Source organism: Girardinichthys multiradiatus, chromosome 15, assembly GCF_021462225.1.
Source record: "Girardinichthys multiradiatus isolate DD_20200921_A chromosome 15, DD_fGirMul_XY1, whole genome shotgun sequence".
In the NCBI taxonomy this organism is placed as follows: Eukaryota; Metazoa; Chordata; class Actinopteri; order Cyprinodontiformes; family Goodeidae; genus Girardinichthys; species Girardinichthys multiradiatus.
In genome coordinates this window covers 18,316,092-18,330,870 of record NC_061808.1, presented here as the reverse complement: position 1 = coordinate 18,330,870, position 14,779 = coordinate 18,316,092, and the positions used below count along the sequence as shown (strand labels likewise).

Genomic DNA, 14,779 nt, shown 5'->3' with positions numbered 1-14,779 from the left:
CATTTTTCTAAAGTAGCATTTCCATTTTTCTTTTTTGCCAGGGGTCGTGCTCGTTCATCAAATCAAGAAAACTATTTTGTTTTCAACTAAAACCAACATGAAGACAAAATCCAGAACCATCTTGGTTTTCATCAGCAGGAACCAACTTTGAAAACTGAGTGGTCATGGACAGAAGTGATTTACTGCCATCTGGTGGCACCAAACTACATAATTACAGTCTGAACTTAAAAAGATAATCTGTCTTTTTCCGTTTCTTCTCTCCATATTGACACAGCCAACCCACTTCTTTGTCCAGTATCGAGTACTAAGATTTAAGTATTGATGGAAAAAGTGTTCAATTAGAAGTCATAGTCTAAAAAAGCGTTTGTGAAGCAAGGCCATTTAATGTTCGGTCATCTGCTAGATTGTTAAGAATAACTGTCCTAATCATTTAGAAATTATGCCTGACCCAGAGATGAAGAACCCAAAAACTAACTTTAAGTCAAATCTCAAGCTGGTTAACCAAGTTAATTTCCACAAAAAAAAAAAAAACCCTGCATACAACTATACTGTGTATGACCATTCTGCAATCTGCTGCAATACATGGAAAATTGTGAAATATTAGTGTTCAGTTTAATAAGATCAGCTGGAATATATTCATCTACCGCAAGAGTTTTGTAATTTTTAAAATCAATAAAAAACTACCATGAATAGTTAAACAGAGCAAATAGATTTTATTAGCATTTCAGCAACGTAAAGCTCAAACAAACAGGTTCAATTCTAATATTCACACTCTAATTTAAAGGTATTTATGGCACAAACCAAAGGTAACAGGAGTTTTACAATGATGGCCCAGACATATTTGCAACAGACTGCAATTTGTTAAATGCTATACCAAAGCTGAGATGAAATGTGTCTGCTGCAATTTGTCAGTCCTGAGATATTTCAGTGGAGTTGTTCAAATTATAAGAAATAAACCAAAGACTTATTGTATATTCCAGCTAGGATGGGAAAAAAAGATTTGAACGGAGAAAAAGAGAATATATAAATAAAATTAAGAACTTGAGTGTAAGGTCACACGAAAAAAAAAAAAACAACTGTTAAGTAATTGTTTTTGAAATCATGAGTGTCCGTTTTGTTGGAAGAGAATAGTGAGATACTGCTACTGGGTCTACTTGCTTGGACCTTTTTTAAATAAGAAATATATCCAAAGAAAAACAATGTCCATTTCCTGCATTCTTTTCAGACTGATTATGAAGTTGCGTGTTAAGGAAAGCCAATATTTCAGAGTCTAAAACTAGCTATGATAAATTATCTGTACTTTTTTTTTAAAGCTAGTTTGTAGGGATGAGTCTGAAAGCAACAAGCGGTTCAATCGTAAAGAAAACTGACCAGTAAAACGCCTCGAGATGCAATTATACATCATAGCTAACAGTTATGCAACATTAATCAGTCATTTTCTTTTGTGTATTTAACTTGGTGTCCTTTCAGGTTTCGTCTTACTTTTTTTTTTTCCTTAAGAACGTTGAAACCCTTTACTGCTTAAATGACGGCACGTTTTCCACTCAGTCATTGACCGCCCCGGTAAAGATGCGTAAAATGCCTTAAATTAAACCCATCTTTAATTCTACAAGGATAATCTCATAGGAAAAAAAATTAGAAAATCCAACCTTTATTTTGAATGCATTTATTCAGGTGGGGAAAAAAAATCTTAGGTTAAGAAATAAATGTGAAATAACCACTTATTGGAACGCCCCACCTGCCACCTGATATTCATACTGCTGAGTGTTTTAGTCTATTTTTACTCAATTTCCTCATACTTTATTTCACTTATTGTAGACATTGCTGTAGTGCCTCTGTGTGTTTTCAAACTAACCTGCACAGCACTGTTTTAAAATAACTTGCAGAAATAAAACTGACAATAACAAACACGCAGAAATAAATGTAACTGAAGAAGTTTTGAAATTGTTTACATTTATCAGAGTATCTAGGAATCTGTATGAAGTAACCCATGACATCCTGTTTTTCTGGGGAATAGATATGACTTGACGTAAAGGCCCAGCTCTCTCAGCCACTCCTCAAAATGGGAAAGACAAAAGAACATACCACTCAAGTATGGTGGATGCGTGTTAATCTCTATAATGGAGGAAATGGCTAGAACTCTAGTTACCACAACTTCATCTTATCTAAAGTAAGAACAATTAAATATTTTAAGCTTAAAACAATGGAAACTGCAATAAACATGACTGAATGAGAACCCAAGTTTATAACGTCTGCTCGTACACTGAGGAGGGGTACTATAGGTAGACAAAAAAAACTCTAAACGCCCACTGTTAGATAGGTGCAACAAAGAGTGGCGGCTCTTTGCTGCAGGGGGTCACAGAGTTGCAATAATAATCTACTTTAAGGCATTTGTACACGTCTGTACCAGGGGCACCAATGAATTGTGGAGGGGTGATGGATATAAATAAAGCTATTTAGGATTTCAGTGACATTTAACAATAATGACCTCTTTTCTTCACTGCAAACGCAGCTATCAATTGTGTTACACGCATTTCCTCACGCTCTCTACAGTTGCACACACAACATTCTCTTGAAAAGCAAAACACTGATTGTTGCCCACTGTCACCACGTTGTCTTTGGGATGTGCTAATTTCAGAGATTATTTGTATACATGTTAAACCCTCTCGGTTTGGGCTTTGTTACACAATACATGGAAAATTATTGTTCAAAGGCTCACTTATAATTTATTGTTGTTGCCACAGATCCACAGTAATTCTGCACCCAGATTTTACACATTAACAAGAGAATGAAATCAATTACATAATGCATGAGAGGTCACTCTATGTTAACCTTTGAAGTAGCTTGTGTGAGTAATACTGAGGATTTATATTTTCATTTTATCCATAATATTTCAATTTCAGCTCTGTTAGAATCTCAAGAGCAACTTTAACTGCTGGGAACGTTAATAATTACTGACCGCAGCAAAGAACCTGATTATCTTCAGCGTTTCTTCCAGCTTCTACAGAGAATGTGAATTAAAACACTCAACTTATTTTTGTCTTTGGTGGTTAGTTTTTCCTATAATAGTGTTTATTCAGGTGGAGCAAAACAAGAAAAAGAACGTCCTAAAACTCAAATCAGACTTAAAGATAAACCTCCAGTTATTATACAGCATCATGTAAACCTATGCCATCAATAGACTTTTTTTAGGGAGATGGCTGAAGTGTGAACACTGCAAGAAATACAGACAAGGGATAGTGTTTGAATCTTTAAATCATCATCAGTCAGAACAATGTGGTGAGATCAATAAGGAAGGAGACAGTCAAGAGACTTTGGAGTGCTTGTCTTTGTGTGTGCAGACATGTTTAGGTGGGTCAAAGTTCAGTTCCCTCTGCATATGAGGGGAGGATTTAGTGAAAGCACAAGGCTGGGGAAGGTTATGGCCACAGGGGGGAGTCAGAGCTCCAGGCTCCTCTGTTGTGTCTCTGGTCCAGGTGTGGGACGTTACGCCAGGGAGCGCTGACGAGGCTTAATTCTAGGACAAAGCTGCGGAGACAAACGCAGATATCACAGTTCTTTTCTTTTGCATTATTACCAGTACTTCATTCATACTAAATTTCTGGGTTGACCAATTCAGAATTTATTCACATTTTTTATTATTTACCTGTTTTTCAACAATTATTTGTGCTAGTTTTATTTTGTCTTTATTGTTCTATATTGTTCATTACAGTCTTCACCAGACTTAGAACTTAGCTCTGAGTGTATGTGTGCATGGAACCTGCAAAAGCCAGAAATCGGATTGAAAAAAATGAAAAAAGATTGAAAAATGAAAGAGTGAAAGTAAGAAAAAGAGTGAAAAAGTGAAAGAAGACAACCAAGAACAGGAAGATAAGGTGGGAAGTAAGTAACGAAGGCTGGAAAAAAAACGTGAAGTAAAGCACGAAAATACTAGTATTTTTTCCATACTTTTCCAGACTGTGCAGGAATCCTATTTTCCACCATCTATTGAATGACTTTTCCCACTAGTGCTGTATAGATCCTAGAGAATGTTGTTCTGTTTTAATGTGTGGTATTTAGTGTTCAATAAATTAGTGCGATAAACGTTTCCTGTATCTAAGTGTTTATAAATCTAGAAGTTTATTTTGCACAGAGCTTATTCTATCCCAGCAGTGGAAGCGCCAGGTAGGGTATTGATGACTGAATGTCATCAGAAGGGAAAACTAGAGTATTAAACAAGTGATATGTTTCTTCGTACCCCCAGCAGGTTGCGGGGAACGTAGCCCTCTTTGTCCTCCAGCCGGGACCACCACCACTCCGTTTCATTTTCGTCCTGTCTTCTCAGGATTGTTATGGCGTCTCCCTCCCTAAACGACAGCTCATCTGGACTCTGGGCGTCGTAGTCCCACAGAACGTACACCGTGCCCTTGTTCATTACACCCAGCTTCTCCTGAACACCTATGCCAGAGAGTCCAGAACAGTTGCCGTCAGATTTTAATGAGATGAAACAGCAGTAAGCCTTAGAAAACAAAGACTTTCCTCACAATCTCTCAATGCGCTGTTTCTTACCATATAAAAACTGGGAACACTGGATGTAGCCTTCCTCCATTTCCTCACATTTGTCCGCTGCGGTCTCCACATCACTAATGGTGCTTGCAAAGATGGCGGCTCCTGACTCGACCAACAGTTTGCAGAGATGAACGCTGTTGCAGGAGGCGGCGCAGTGAAGAGGAGTCCTGCTCAGATGAACACAAACAGTTCAAGGAAGCAGATGCAGGAGGGGTCGCCATGCAGAGCTCTGGTGTCAGACTCACCATCCATCGCTGTCTGCGGCGTTGACGTTCACACCGAAATCTAGCAGGAACTTGACGATGTGGTGGTGTCCTGCACACACTGCATTGTGCAGAGGTGTGATGCCCTCATCGTTGGGAGTGCTGGGATTCTCAACCTGGAGGAAAGAAACCGTGTCCATACACCTCGTAACCTTTTCACATTATAACCACAAACCTCACTGTATACTAAGGTTTTATGTGATTACCACAAAGTAGTGCATCATTGTGAAGTGGAAGGAAGATAATACACGGTTTCCAGCAATCAGTTAAGAAAAAAAGTGACCTGCAGTTACACAAAATCCCGTGCAAACACTCTGTTCTGCGAATGCCTCAGAGGCTGTACATCCGAGATGAAAGGCTTGGACAAGGACAGCATTGATTACAGAAGAAACTATGGGAACTCTGGAGGAGCTACAGAGATCCACACGCCAGGTGGGTGAATCTGAACACACCATTCACACTATGCCTTTCTTAAGCAGGGAAAGGGAAGTTCCTTAGAGCTGACAGATAAACTGGGATGGTTTATACCAAGCCATATTTGTGTCACATGTAGTATATGTGTTAGAATGTCCCAGTCAATGTCTAGACCTAAATCCAATTGAGAAAACGTTTCAAGACTTATAAGAAGCTGATCACAGATGCTCTTCAGCTTTTCCTTGCACTTTAAAGTGATGTACTACTTTATGTTGGTTCCAATGAATACACAAACGTTTCTGACTTTGAAGGAAAATGTTCATGGGGTATGAATACTTTTACAAAGCTCTATAAATGAGAAGCACATCAAACATTCATCTTAAGGACATACCTCATAGATGATTCGCTGAACCAGATCAAACTCTCCCTCTAATGATGCATCAAGCAGCAGGGCTAAAGGATTAAACTTGACTCTGAAGCCGTGACCAGTGCGATCAGAGTCGGGCTTTTTCAGGTTTGTGCGCTTCTCCTTTAACAATAAAAACGAGAGAGATATGTCTGTTATTTTTTTAAATTAACGGTGTATTTTTAAAAAAAACACCTCTGTGAGTGTCCCACCAGCTGTTGTGAGACAGCCATCCCGCTCTCCTCCGGAGTGCTGACCTCTGGCACCGGGCTGGGCAGAGATGCCTCAGAGCCTCCTACGTTGTTGTTAGTGTTGTCCTCTGGTTCCTCCTCTTCACCTGGATCTGTATCTGCTTTTGGTGGCGAGGTCATGGGTTCATTGTCATTAGCATCGGTGGTAGAGGGAGCTTCAGAGCCTGGTCCATTCTTTCCTGGTGGCGGAGGCAGCTGTGTCTCAGAGAGAAGGTTGCCATTGTTTGTGTCGGCCAGCAAATCACCTCCCAGGTATCCAGGTGGAATAGCTGGTTGATAAAACGGTGTTCCATTACCAGCACCAGTACTCCCACCTGATCCACTCCCACCATTCCCCTCTATGCCTCCAGCCAGAGTGTTGAATCTCTGATACAGAAGTTTCTGGATGTTAGGTCCACTGGGGCCCTCTGGTTCGGTGATGGAACTACGCTTCTTCAGCGGCCTTGGAGCGTTGGCTAGCTTTTTACGGAGCAGTTCCAGGTCTGCGTCGCTCTGGTAACGGAGCGGGGAATGAACCATAGGCGTAAGCTTCGTGGGACTGAGTGGTCGTGGAATATTCTCCACACTTGGAGGAGGTGCAGATGGGTCCAGGCGTTGGAAGCCCTCGTGATCATGAAGTTCTCCATCTACAGAGTCGTCACTGCCAGGCAGGCCTTGGAGCGCCGGGAAAGCCCCACCTGCCTGGACGTATGGCAGGGGAGATGCTGGTGTCGAGCTGGAGGGGAGAAGAGGCTTCCCGTATACTAGAGGTAAAAACAGATGCTCGAATTAAAGCAAACCGTTATTTCAATCTCATATTTTAAATTAATTATAAACGTTCTTAAATCTTACCTGCTTTAACAGCAGGCTTCAATGGTTGGCTCTTTGGCGCAGCCTGCTGGAGATACATGTGATAAATGGAGCTTGAGTTTACGGTAGGAGGCCCCTTACGGGGCGACTGAGGCCGTGTCCCTCTGTCTGGGATAAAGGGGCGCACTGCCACAGCAGGCGGAGGATCCAGACGCTCACTCAGCATAGGAGGGAATAGCGGGATGTTGGGCTGGAAGGTGGGGCTCGGTGGCACAGAGATCCGCTGCTGGATCTGCTGAGAGGAGGAGCCGGTAGAGGGTGGCACACGGGGCCACGCGGGCGCCGGTGGGTTTGGAAGCGGGCGTGGAAGAGGTGCATCTTTGCGGCGCTCCAAGGAGCTGGCTAAGTTTGCAGAGGTGAGGTGTGATCCGTATGGTGGCGGCTGTGGCTTGGTTATGGCAGGGGAGGATACAGCAAGCTTTGGATCTAGCACCTGTTAAAAAGCAGAAAACAGCCAAAACATTTCTATAAAAAGGAAGCTACATCAATTTCTACTCAAAAAAATCTAAGGAATACAGCAAAAAAAAAACTAAATGGATGCAACAGTTCACATTTCTGAAAAAGGACACCACTTAGTATCAGGGTTTTGTAAAGTAACATTTTATGTTCAATTGCTGAACATAAATCAGCATATTATTTAATTGATAGCATCCACTATTAGGGCTGTACTGATATCAGGAAAACATGCAATTGTGATGCTTTTTCTTAATATTAAGATGACGATATCAATGACACACAAACATTTTCCTGACTATTTTCTTCCCTTTTCCATCATTACAACATTCCCACAGAGTACATGTCTGGTCTGAGCAGGAGAATCAATTAATGCCCCTAAACGTTAGCTAAACATAACAGTGGCAGGCAGAGTTTGAATTAATTATAGTTGCAATATGCCAGTGGATTGCTTGAATTTTTGAATGCCATATTTCAAACATTGATCTGACGATATGGTACATCCTGAAGCTGTACATAGAGAGAGATAGCTGAATGGTAGGACTGAATACTTCAAGTGTAGCTGCTTTCGTTGTTTATATTTGAGAAAACTAAAGGTTTTCCCTCTGTTTAAATGTAATAATGTGATTTTTCCTAACCACTGCAACAACAGGTTGATGACTATTCAAATCTTATGGTTCTCACAGGTTCAAAAAGCAGAAATTAGCTGCAGTTAATAGATTTTTTAATGAAGAAGGATATATATATATGTAAAAAAAAAAAAAAAACACCTTACCTTTTCTGCATTTGGGGTGACGGGGGAGCCTGAGGGTGGGCTCTTGCCCTGGCTGTCGGTCCCTGAGTCTCGTCTCTCAGGAGGCTTCAGAGTTGTGCTGGTCTTGCCTATAGTAGGCCAGCCAGTGTCATTAGCTAGGACACAACCAGGGCACAATAAGTATGCTGAAAAATGACAAACATCACTATGCACGCCTCTTACTAACTCGACTTTGTTTTGTAAATATGAAATGGTTGTTCGGGACTGTGTGGAATATTAGTGAGGGAATGTAAGCACCAGCACATGTTGCCAGATTAGATGAAGGATTCAGGATTTTTACGTTGCTCCTATTAACCAGAAATCATGCCGTGACACAGATTGTTCGTCTACAAGTTTTCCGACAGGCAGTTTCATCAAGTCTTCTACAAATTGTCCATTTTATAATTATCCAGACTTGGATTTGGGACTTCTTATAATTTTGTGGATATTTGAATAAAAAACTGTTAAGTTTTAATATCTATTTGTTACAGAAATCATTGAACAACCTGATGGGGAAGTTGGCTTTGATTTGTCAGTGCGGTAAAGTAATTTTTGGCCTGGTTTTAGAGCTCTGAGCCAACATGAATTAGATGTATTTTTAAAGCTATAAAAGCTAAGAGTTCTCCAATCTGGACTGGATTATTTTACACAACATATTTAGAATTTGGTGTTTTAGTGGTCTGTGATAACCATATTTTATCAGTAAAAATACATTTTAAAAAAACAAGGCGTTTCAATGTTTTCTCTGTTTGGAATCTAAAACAAAAACCTTGATCTAAAAGGTTTACAGACCAACAAATGGTTAAATTGATCTTTTATATTTGAATGAGTTGATTAAATTAAATCAATACATGACTTTTGACAAAAAAAAAGTTATGATGTTGAATAAAAATGACTGTAAATGTTAAGAAAGCTCCATTTTAAAGAGAATGTTTTATCTTTTTAGATACTGGCATAAGGAATTAAGTCTGGAAACCACTGCTAATTTTCTCTTTTCCATACTTTTTCAGAATTGAAAATTAAATCTAATAAAATCAAATTACATGCTTTTGAGGACTGTGCAGGAACCCTGTGTTTACCTCTGACACTGATGCTGGGTACGCACTGATCCAGGTTTGAGACCTATCTAATGCACTGCTTCAGCAGGGAACAGCAACACTTTCTTGGGAAGTACTTCAACTTTGTATTTCAGATATCTAGATTGCCTAAAATCCATCTGAACTGATATCGATCAGAACCAGAGCTGGAAATAATGACTTTAAAAAGGAATACTGATCAATAGGACAAAAATCCTGAGCCTGGACTTCACAGCAGGGATGCCAATGGATTTGCATGCATTAGTTTTTAGCTACTGCACTTGGACCAAGATGTGGATTTAGGCTGAAACAGCAAATACATGCATTTAAAATTCTCTTTTACTAAGTGGTTGCACTTTTAGACAGCAAGGAAAGGGCAAATGGAAAAAAAAAACTGAAGAAGAAACAACAGAACAGCAGAAGTAAATGTGAAGACGACAAAAATCAGAAAACCATAAAGCGGGTGAGCAATGATGTGTTTAAGAGATTTCATCAACAGATTTCTTGTAGGTCTTAGATCAAGTGGAGGCTAAGTTTAATCAACAACAACTAAAGCAGAAAGGGCTTAATCATGTTGTTGGAACCTTCAATTAATTGGGAAGCAATAATTTTCACTTAATCAATTAAAACTAATAATTCTGACACTTGAATCAGGATTCTTAATGATTATGAGGAAACATTTTAGGATTCAAGTCAACATTTTGTGCATGCAAAGCATTTGACAACAGTGAATGCTTCCCAGTGCTTTAGATGTTACAATATCTGCATGTAGGTTAGTGCTACAACAGGCAGTCAGGGAATGTTATAAAATTGAGAAAAAAAAAAGAGATTATTGGCTGGTTTGTATGAGAAAACAAATGAGGCGCTCAACTCTTCGAACCTTCTCAAAACTGTAAATGAAATGCACGGGATCAGCAGTGCTTTGCTCATTGTTCATTTAACAAAAGCAAACATTTCTAAAGAGGGGAAAATATTTTAAAGAGACGTAAAACTAGTAAAAACAATGAGTTAATCCTAACAATGTGGCAAATACTCTCGAGGTAAAATGTGCAGCATCGTACTAAAGTATTCATACCCCTGGAAGTTGTCCACATTTTGTCCCATTACAACTACAGTATATTGAGTCTATGAGTGATGAATGATGTCTATTCAGCTCCCGGAGAATGATAAATTAATTATTTCCATCTCAATAAAAATGTTTTATTGTAAACATTGTCTCCTGCTGTAGCTTTAAACCAGCTTAGCTGCAGTTTCTTAGTGACTTGTCCACCTTTAAAAGGTGCAGTAGGTAACTTTTGTAAAAATGTATTTTTTACATATTTGTTAAAACTGTCACTACGTCCTGACAGTAGAATATGAGACAGATGATCTGAGGAAAAAAAAAATAAAATAAATCAAGCGCCTCCCAGTGGTCCTACTGCCATTTGCAGAAATACGCCGCTCCCGCTCAGTCAGGAGGAATGTCTTAGCCGCGTCAATAACGCTCATGTAAGCGCCGCTCACACCCCTGTAAGGTGTGCTTATTCAAATTTTCTGGCTAAGTCCACGGTTTTCTCAGAACTCCCTACAGCAGCTTTAACCTCCTCTTTACCTTCTAAAACTTTTTTTTATGCTGCAATAATCTACAAGTGTCACAGAACATATCTGTCACTAAGCAACTAAATGCGTGGTAGTTAAATAATTAGCTAACATTAACTGTCTTTAATAATTAGCTAACATTAACTGTCTTTAATAATTAGCTAACATTAACTGTCTTTAATAATTAGCTAACATTAACTGTCTTTAATAATTAGCTAACATTAACTGTCTTTAATAATTAGCTAACATTAACTGTCTTTAATAATTAGCTAACATTAACTGTCTTTAATAATTAGCTAACATTAACTGTCTTTAATAATTAGCTAACATTAACTGTCTTTAATAATTAGCTAACATTAACTGTCTTTAATAATTAGCTAACATTAACTGTAGCCCAGACAGTTCTTCGCATTATGTAAACTGCATGCAGTGATATACTGGTAAGGACAAATTTGTGATATGTTGTACAAACCTAATCTGGAGAAAGACACTTTAGATCTTTCTTCCTTGCAAATTAGCTCAAAACCGTTTAAGATTAAGGAGCACTGGATTAAAAGCAACTCTGGACATTATTTTTCAAGTCTTGATACAGATTTTGGATTTGATTTCTGAAGTCTGGACTGACTGGACCATGCTAACAAAAAATATGCGTTGTTCTAAATTCATTTGTAGCTCCGATTGTGTGTGTAGTGTAATTTTTCCTGCTGAACCTCTAGCCCAGTCTATGACAGCTGTCTTGTAGTACTGCCCTGGATTTAGCTCCATCCATCGTCCCATTAACTCTGACCAGCTTCCCTGCTGAAGAACAGTATCCACACAACCTGATGGTGCCACCACCATATTTCACAGCGAGGATGGTGTTCTCAGCGTGATGTGTAGTCTTAGGTTTCTAGCAAGTTTTCCTGTTAGGTCAAAAAACCGGTCTTATCTGACTAGAGCACATTCTTCCACGTTTGCCATGCCCCCTACAAGAAGAACTTATCACTTTCGTTCAACCATGGTCGTCTTCATCCGCTTCCCACTCTTCCGTCAGAGCCAGATTTGTGGAGTGCACGAATAAAAACTGTCCTGTAAACAGATTCTCCTACCTAACCTGTGGATCTCTGCAGCTCCTCAAGAGTTACCACTGGGCTCTCGGCTGCTTCTCCGATTAATGTTCTTCTCACTTGGCTTGTTAGATTAGGTAGGCGGCAATGTCTCGACGGGTTTGCAGATTGCGTCAAACTATATTTATTTTTAGATGTCTGAAGTGCTGCTTGGTATTCATGATGCCGTTTGTTCACTAATGTTCTCTGACCTCTGAGCCCTTCACAGAGGTTGCCTAACTAACTTATTGGTAACATTTTGGAAGCAGCTAGTTTCCCATTTTATTTAGGGGAAAGCACATCAGTTTTATTTTTAAACATTTTGTAAACCATGCATTCTGTCCATCGTCTTTTTATGCACTACTTTGTGTTGGTCTATCACACAAAATCCCAATAAAGTTAATTAAAGTTTGTGGTTGTAATCGGTTAAAATGGGAGAAATGTCAAGGGGTATAAATACTGTACTCAGGCAACAGAGTACAGTATTGTGGATCTGCAAATGTTTGAGGAAATCCTCACGATGTCATCAGTTTAATATAAAAACAAATAAAAGTGGTATATGGGCCTTATTGAGTTTCTGAGGAGGATTATAAGGGTGACAATCTCTTCCTCCTGTTATTTGTTGTCAAATAAAATATCTAAAGCATACTGAGAATCCTGTGCTACAATCAAGAGACAAGGTTCACTTGTTGCCCCTCCTTTGTATATGCAGCTCTGTGGACTCACGGGACGCGCCGTCAGAGCCACTGGAGGCCCCGGGGCCCGGGTGCGACTCTGGAAAGAACGGGGGTACCGGGTCCACAACGATGTCTAAATCAGACACTTTCCAAGGACCAGGAGGCTTTCGCACACCGTCTGCCCAAAAGCCCAACCCCCAGTGAAACAGAGACATTACATGGACATGACAGAATCAACACGAGGAGAGACCAGGACGGGCAAAGAGAGGGAAAACACAGTTCACACAACACAGGGAGAGAATGAAGGTTAGAGAGGAGGGAAATAGAAATCACAGAGGTCAAGTCAAAGCTGTGATCTAACAGTTGACATTGGGAAGAAATAGCTTTGGTTAATGCAGGAAGGGTTCAAAGTGAAGAAGTGAAAAGCCTTATTTGTTTAAAGCGCATGCAGAATGACGGCTGAAGCCTTGCTATCCTAACAGGAAACATTTTGAAGACACTGAAATCAAACATATTTCACTTTTTCTGTGAAAGAAGCTCATCTTTAAATTTGTTGCTCAAGCTGACTGAAAGTTTCTGCCGCCGGGATCAATAAAACCCTATAAAGTTTCTCATTTTCCTGGTAGTAGTGTTATCCATCATTCGACAAGCTCCAGCCCACCTGATTTGGGACGACCCTGGTTGGCTTGGTCATTCACACCTAGTGTTTGAGGCTTCAGTGGATCAGGCGGTAGTGTGTAGCCTCCATCCTGTCGGCTCGGTACGGGAACCTGGATGTAGGGTCCAACAGCAGCAACACGGCCCAGAGTACCAGGGGCTGGTTGGGGGGAGGGGGGCCCATTGGCTCTATTAAGCTGTAAGAAGAGTGTCAGACAGTTTAAATGTTAAAATGGAAAACATCTGTTTATAAATAGATACTTTCAGAGAACCTAAAGGAACATAGAGTTGATGTTTAATTTTATATTTGACTGAAAAGGTTTTTAACCCTCAGGCGTCAGTTTAATTTTCTGCCAATGTGCAATAACAAAAATGCCGGCTTAATCGTGACCAAAAAAAAAAAGTGATCAAATGGAGAAAAGTGTCCATGATGATGCCTGGGGGTTAAAAAGACAAGAAATCAGAGATGGGGTGAGTGTTCCTAGTCTTACAGGAAGATTCTCTTTTTGACGTGCCTCAGCTTTTTTCTTGTAGAGGCGATCCCGCAGCTCGCTGATGCGCTTGTCCATGAGCGTCACTTCCATGTTGCGCTTGTTCAGAAGGTCCTTCTGCTGCTGCAGCTTGCTGTTCTGCTCCTGGTTCAACTTATTCCGAATCTAAAGAATATAAAAACATCCTCATTACCGCAGTCCGGAGCAAAGTAAATCTCCTGAAACCAGTGAGAACGTGCAGCACATTACCTGAAGCTCTTGGTAAAGCTTTCTGAGCTCTAAGGCTGCTGCGCCAGTTACTTGGCCGCCCAGGCCAGTCTGTATGCCGTTGAGCTTTCCTCTTCGCAGGTCCTCCAGCTGCAGGCTGAGCTGCTCCACCCTCAGCACAGCCGCCTGTAACTCGGCCTGCTTCTCTTGAAACAAACTGGTGACTTGTTCAATCTCTGCCGCTGGATGTCAAAACAAAAATCCCATCAGCTCATTCAAAATCCAAAATAAATACTGTTCATTTTACCAGGTACACACTAATATTCATCACAGTTCTTTGGCAAACATATTTATACATATAATCATTGGATTAGCTTATTTGTGCTGTACTACCATCAGAACATTGACACTCATAAGGTAAAGAAATTAGGAATCTGTGTCGGCCAGGAAAAGCCTGATTGGTGCATATCTAGTTAAGACTTTATTAGGTGTAGGAAGACCTGAGTACATATGGTCATTTTACATACACAAGTTGCCATTGATGACCTTGCTGTAGTCCACCTGGCCTCTCATGGCACGAATCTTCTTGAGCTTCGCCTCCTGGCTCTCCACGCGCTCCTTCAGCCGCTGCAGCTTTTCGCTCTCGGACACAGTTTGCTGCTGACGCCTCTCCTGCTGCTTTAGGTAACGCAAACGTTGCTCCTTAAAAAAAAAAAAGAAAAAATGATATAAAAAGAAAAATCACAGGGGGCGACAGCAAATTTATGTCTGACCTTCGAGGCCTTCTAAGTCTTTGTAACAGAAGGACGAAATATTGACCTATGCTGCAAGTGATCAACTTACATTTACTTGCAAAAAACACAATTAAAACACATTAAAAGCACCGCCCTACACCGCTTTTAATATTTTTCTGAGGAAGACATTCTTTTTAAAAGGCTAAAACAGGTCTGCTGTGTGAATTAGATGAGATGCTCCATTGTGTCAGGGCTGTCTGAGGGCTGAAGAAAGGGTCAGATGACTTCATCTCTACC

At 40.2% G+C, this 14,779-nt stretch overlaps 1 protein-coding gene across 4 annotated transcripts in view; it reads right to left on the bottom strand.

Moving 5' to 3' along the window:
• Positions 1 to 688: 688 nt before the first annotated feature.
• Positions 689 to 14,779, bottom strand: part of ppp1r13bb (protein phosphatase 1, regulatory subunit 13Bb) — a 31,539-nt gene continuing 17,448 nt past the window's right edge. The window contains exons 7-19 of one of the 4 annotated variants that reach the window (XM_047387702.1): positions 14,276 to 14,450; positions 13,791 to 13,990; positions 13,542 to 13,706; positions 13,055 to 13,247; positions 12,443 to 12,571; positions 7,960 to 8,093; positions 6,714 to 7,164; positions 5,889 to 6,625; positions 5,617 to 5,754; positions 4,794 to 4,927; positions 4,549 to 4,715; positions 4,238 to 4,437; positions 689 to 3,528 (exon numbers count right to left, since the gene is read on the bottom strand). In XM_047387702.1, the coding sequence (XP_047243658.1) occupies positions 3,487 to 3,528; positions 4,238 to 4,437; positions 4,549 to 4,715; positions 4,794 to 4,927; positions 5,617 to 5,754; positions 5,889 to 6,625; positions 6,714 to 7,164; positions 7,960 to 8,093; positions 12,443 to 12,571; positions 13,055 to 13,247; positions 13,542 to 13,706; positions 13,791 to 13,990; positions 14,276 to 14,450 (2,865 nt within the window). In that variant the 3' untranslated portion in view covers positions 689 to 3,486. Of the gene's footprint in view, positions 3,529 to 4,237; positions 4,438 to 4,548; positions 4,716 to 4,793; positions 4,928 to 5,616; positions 5,755 to 5,843; positions 6,626 to 6,713; positions 7,165 to 7,959; positions 8,094 to 12,442; positions 12,572 to 13,054; positions 13,248 to 13,541; positions 13,707 to 13,790; positions 13,991 to 14,275; positions 14,451 to 14,779 lie in introns of all 4 variants that reach the window. The other 3 variants (XM_047387701.1, XM_047387699.1, XM_047387703.1) reach the window with 3 other exon arrangements.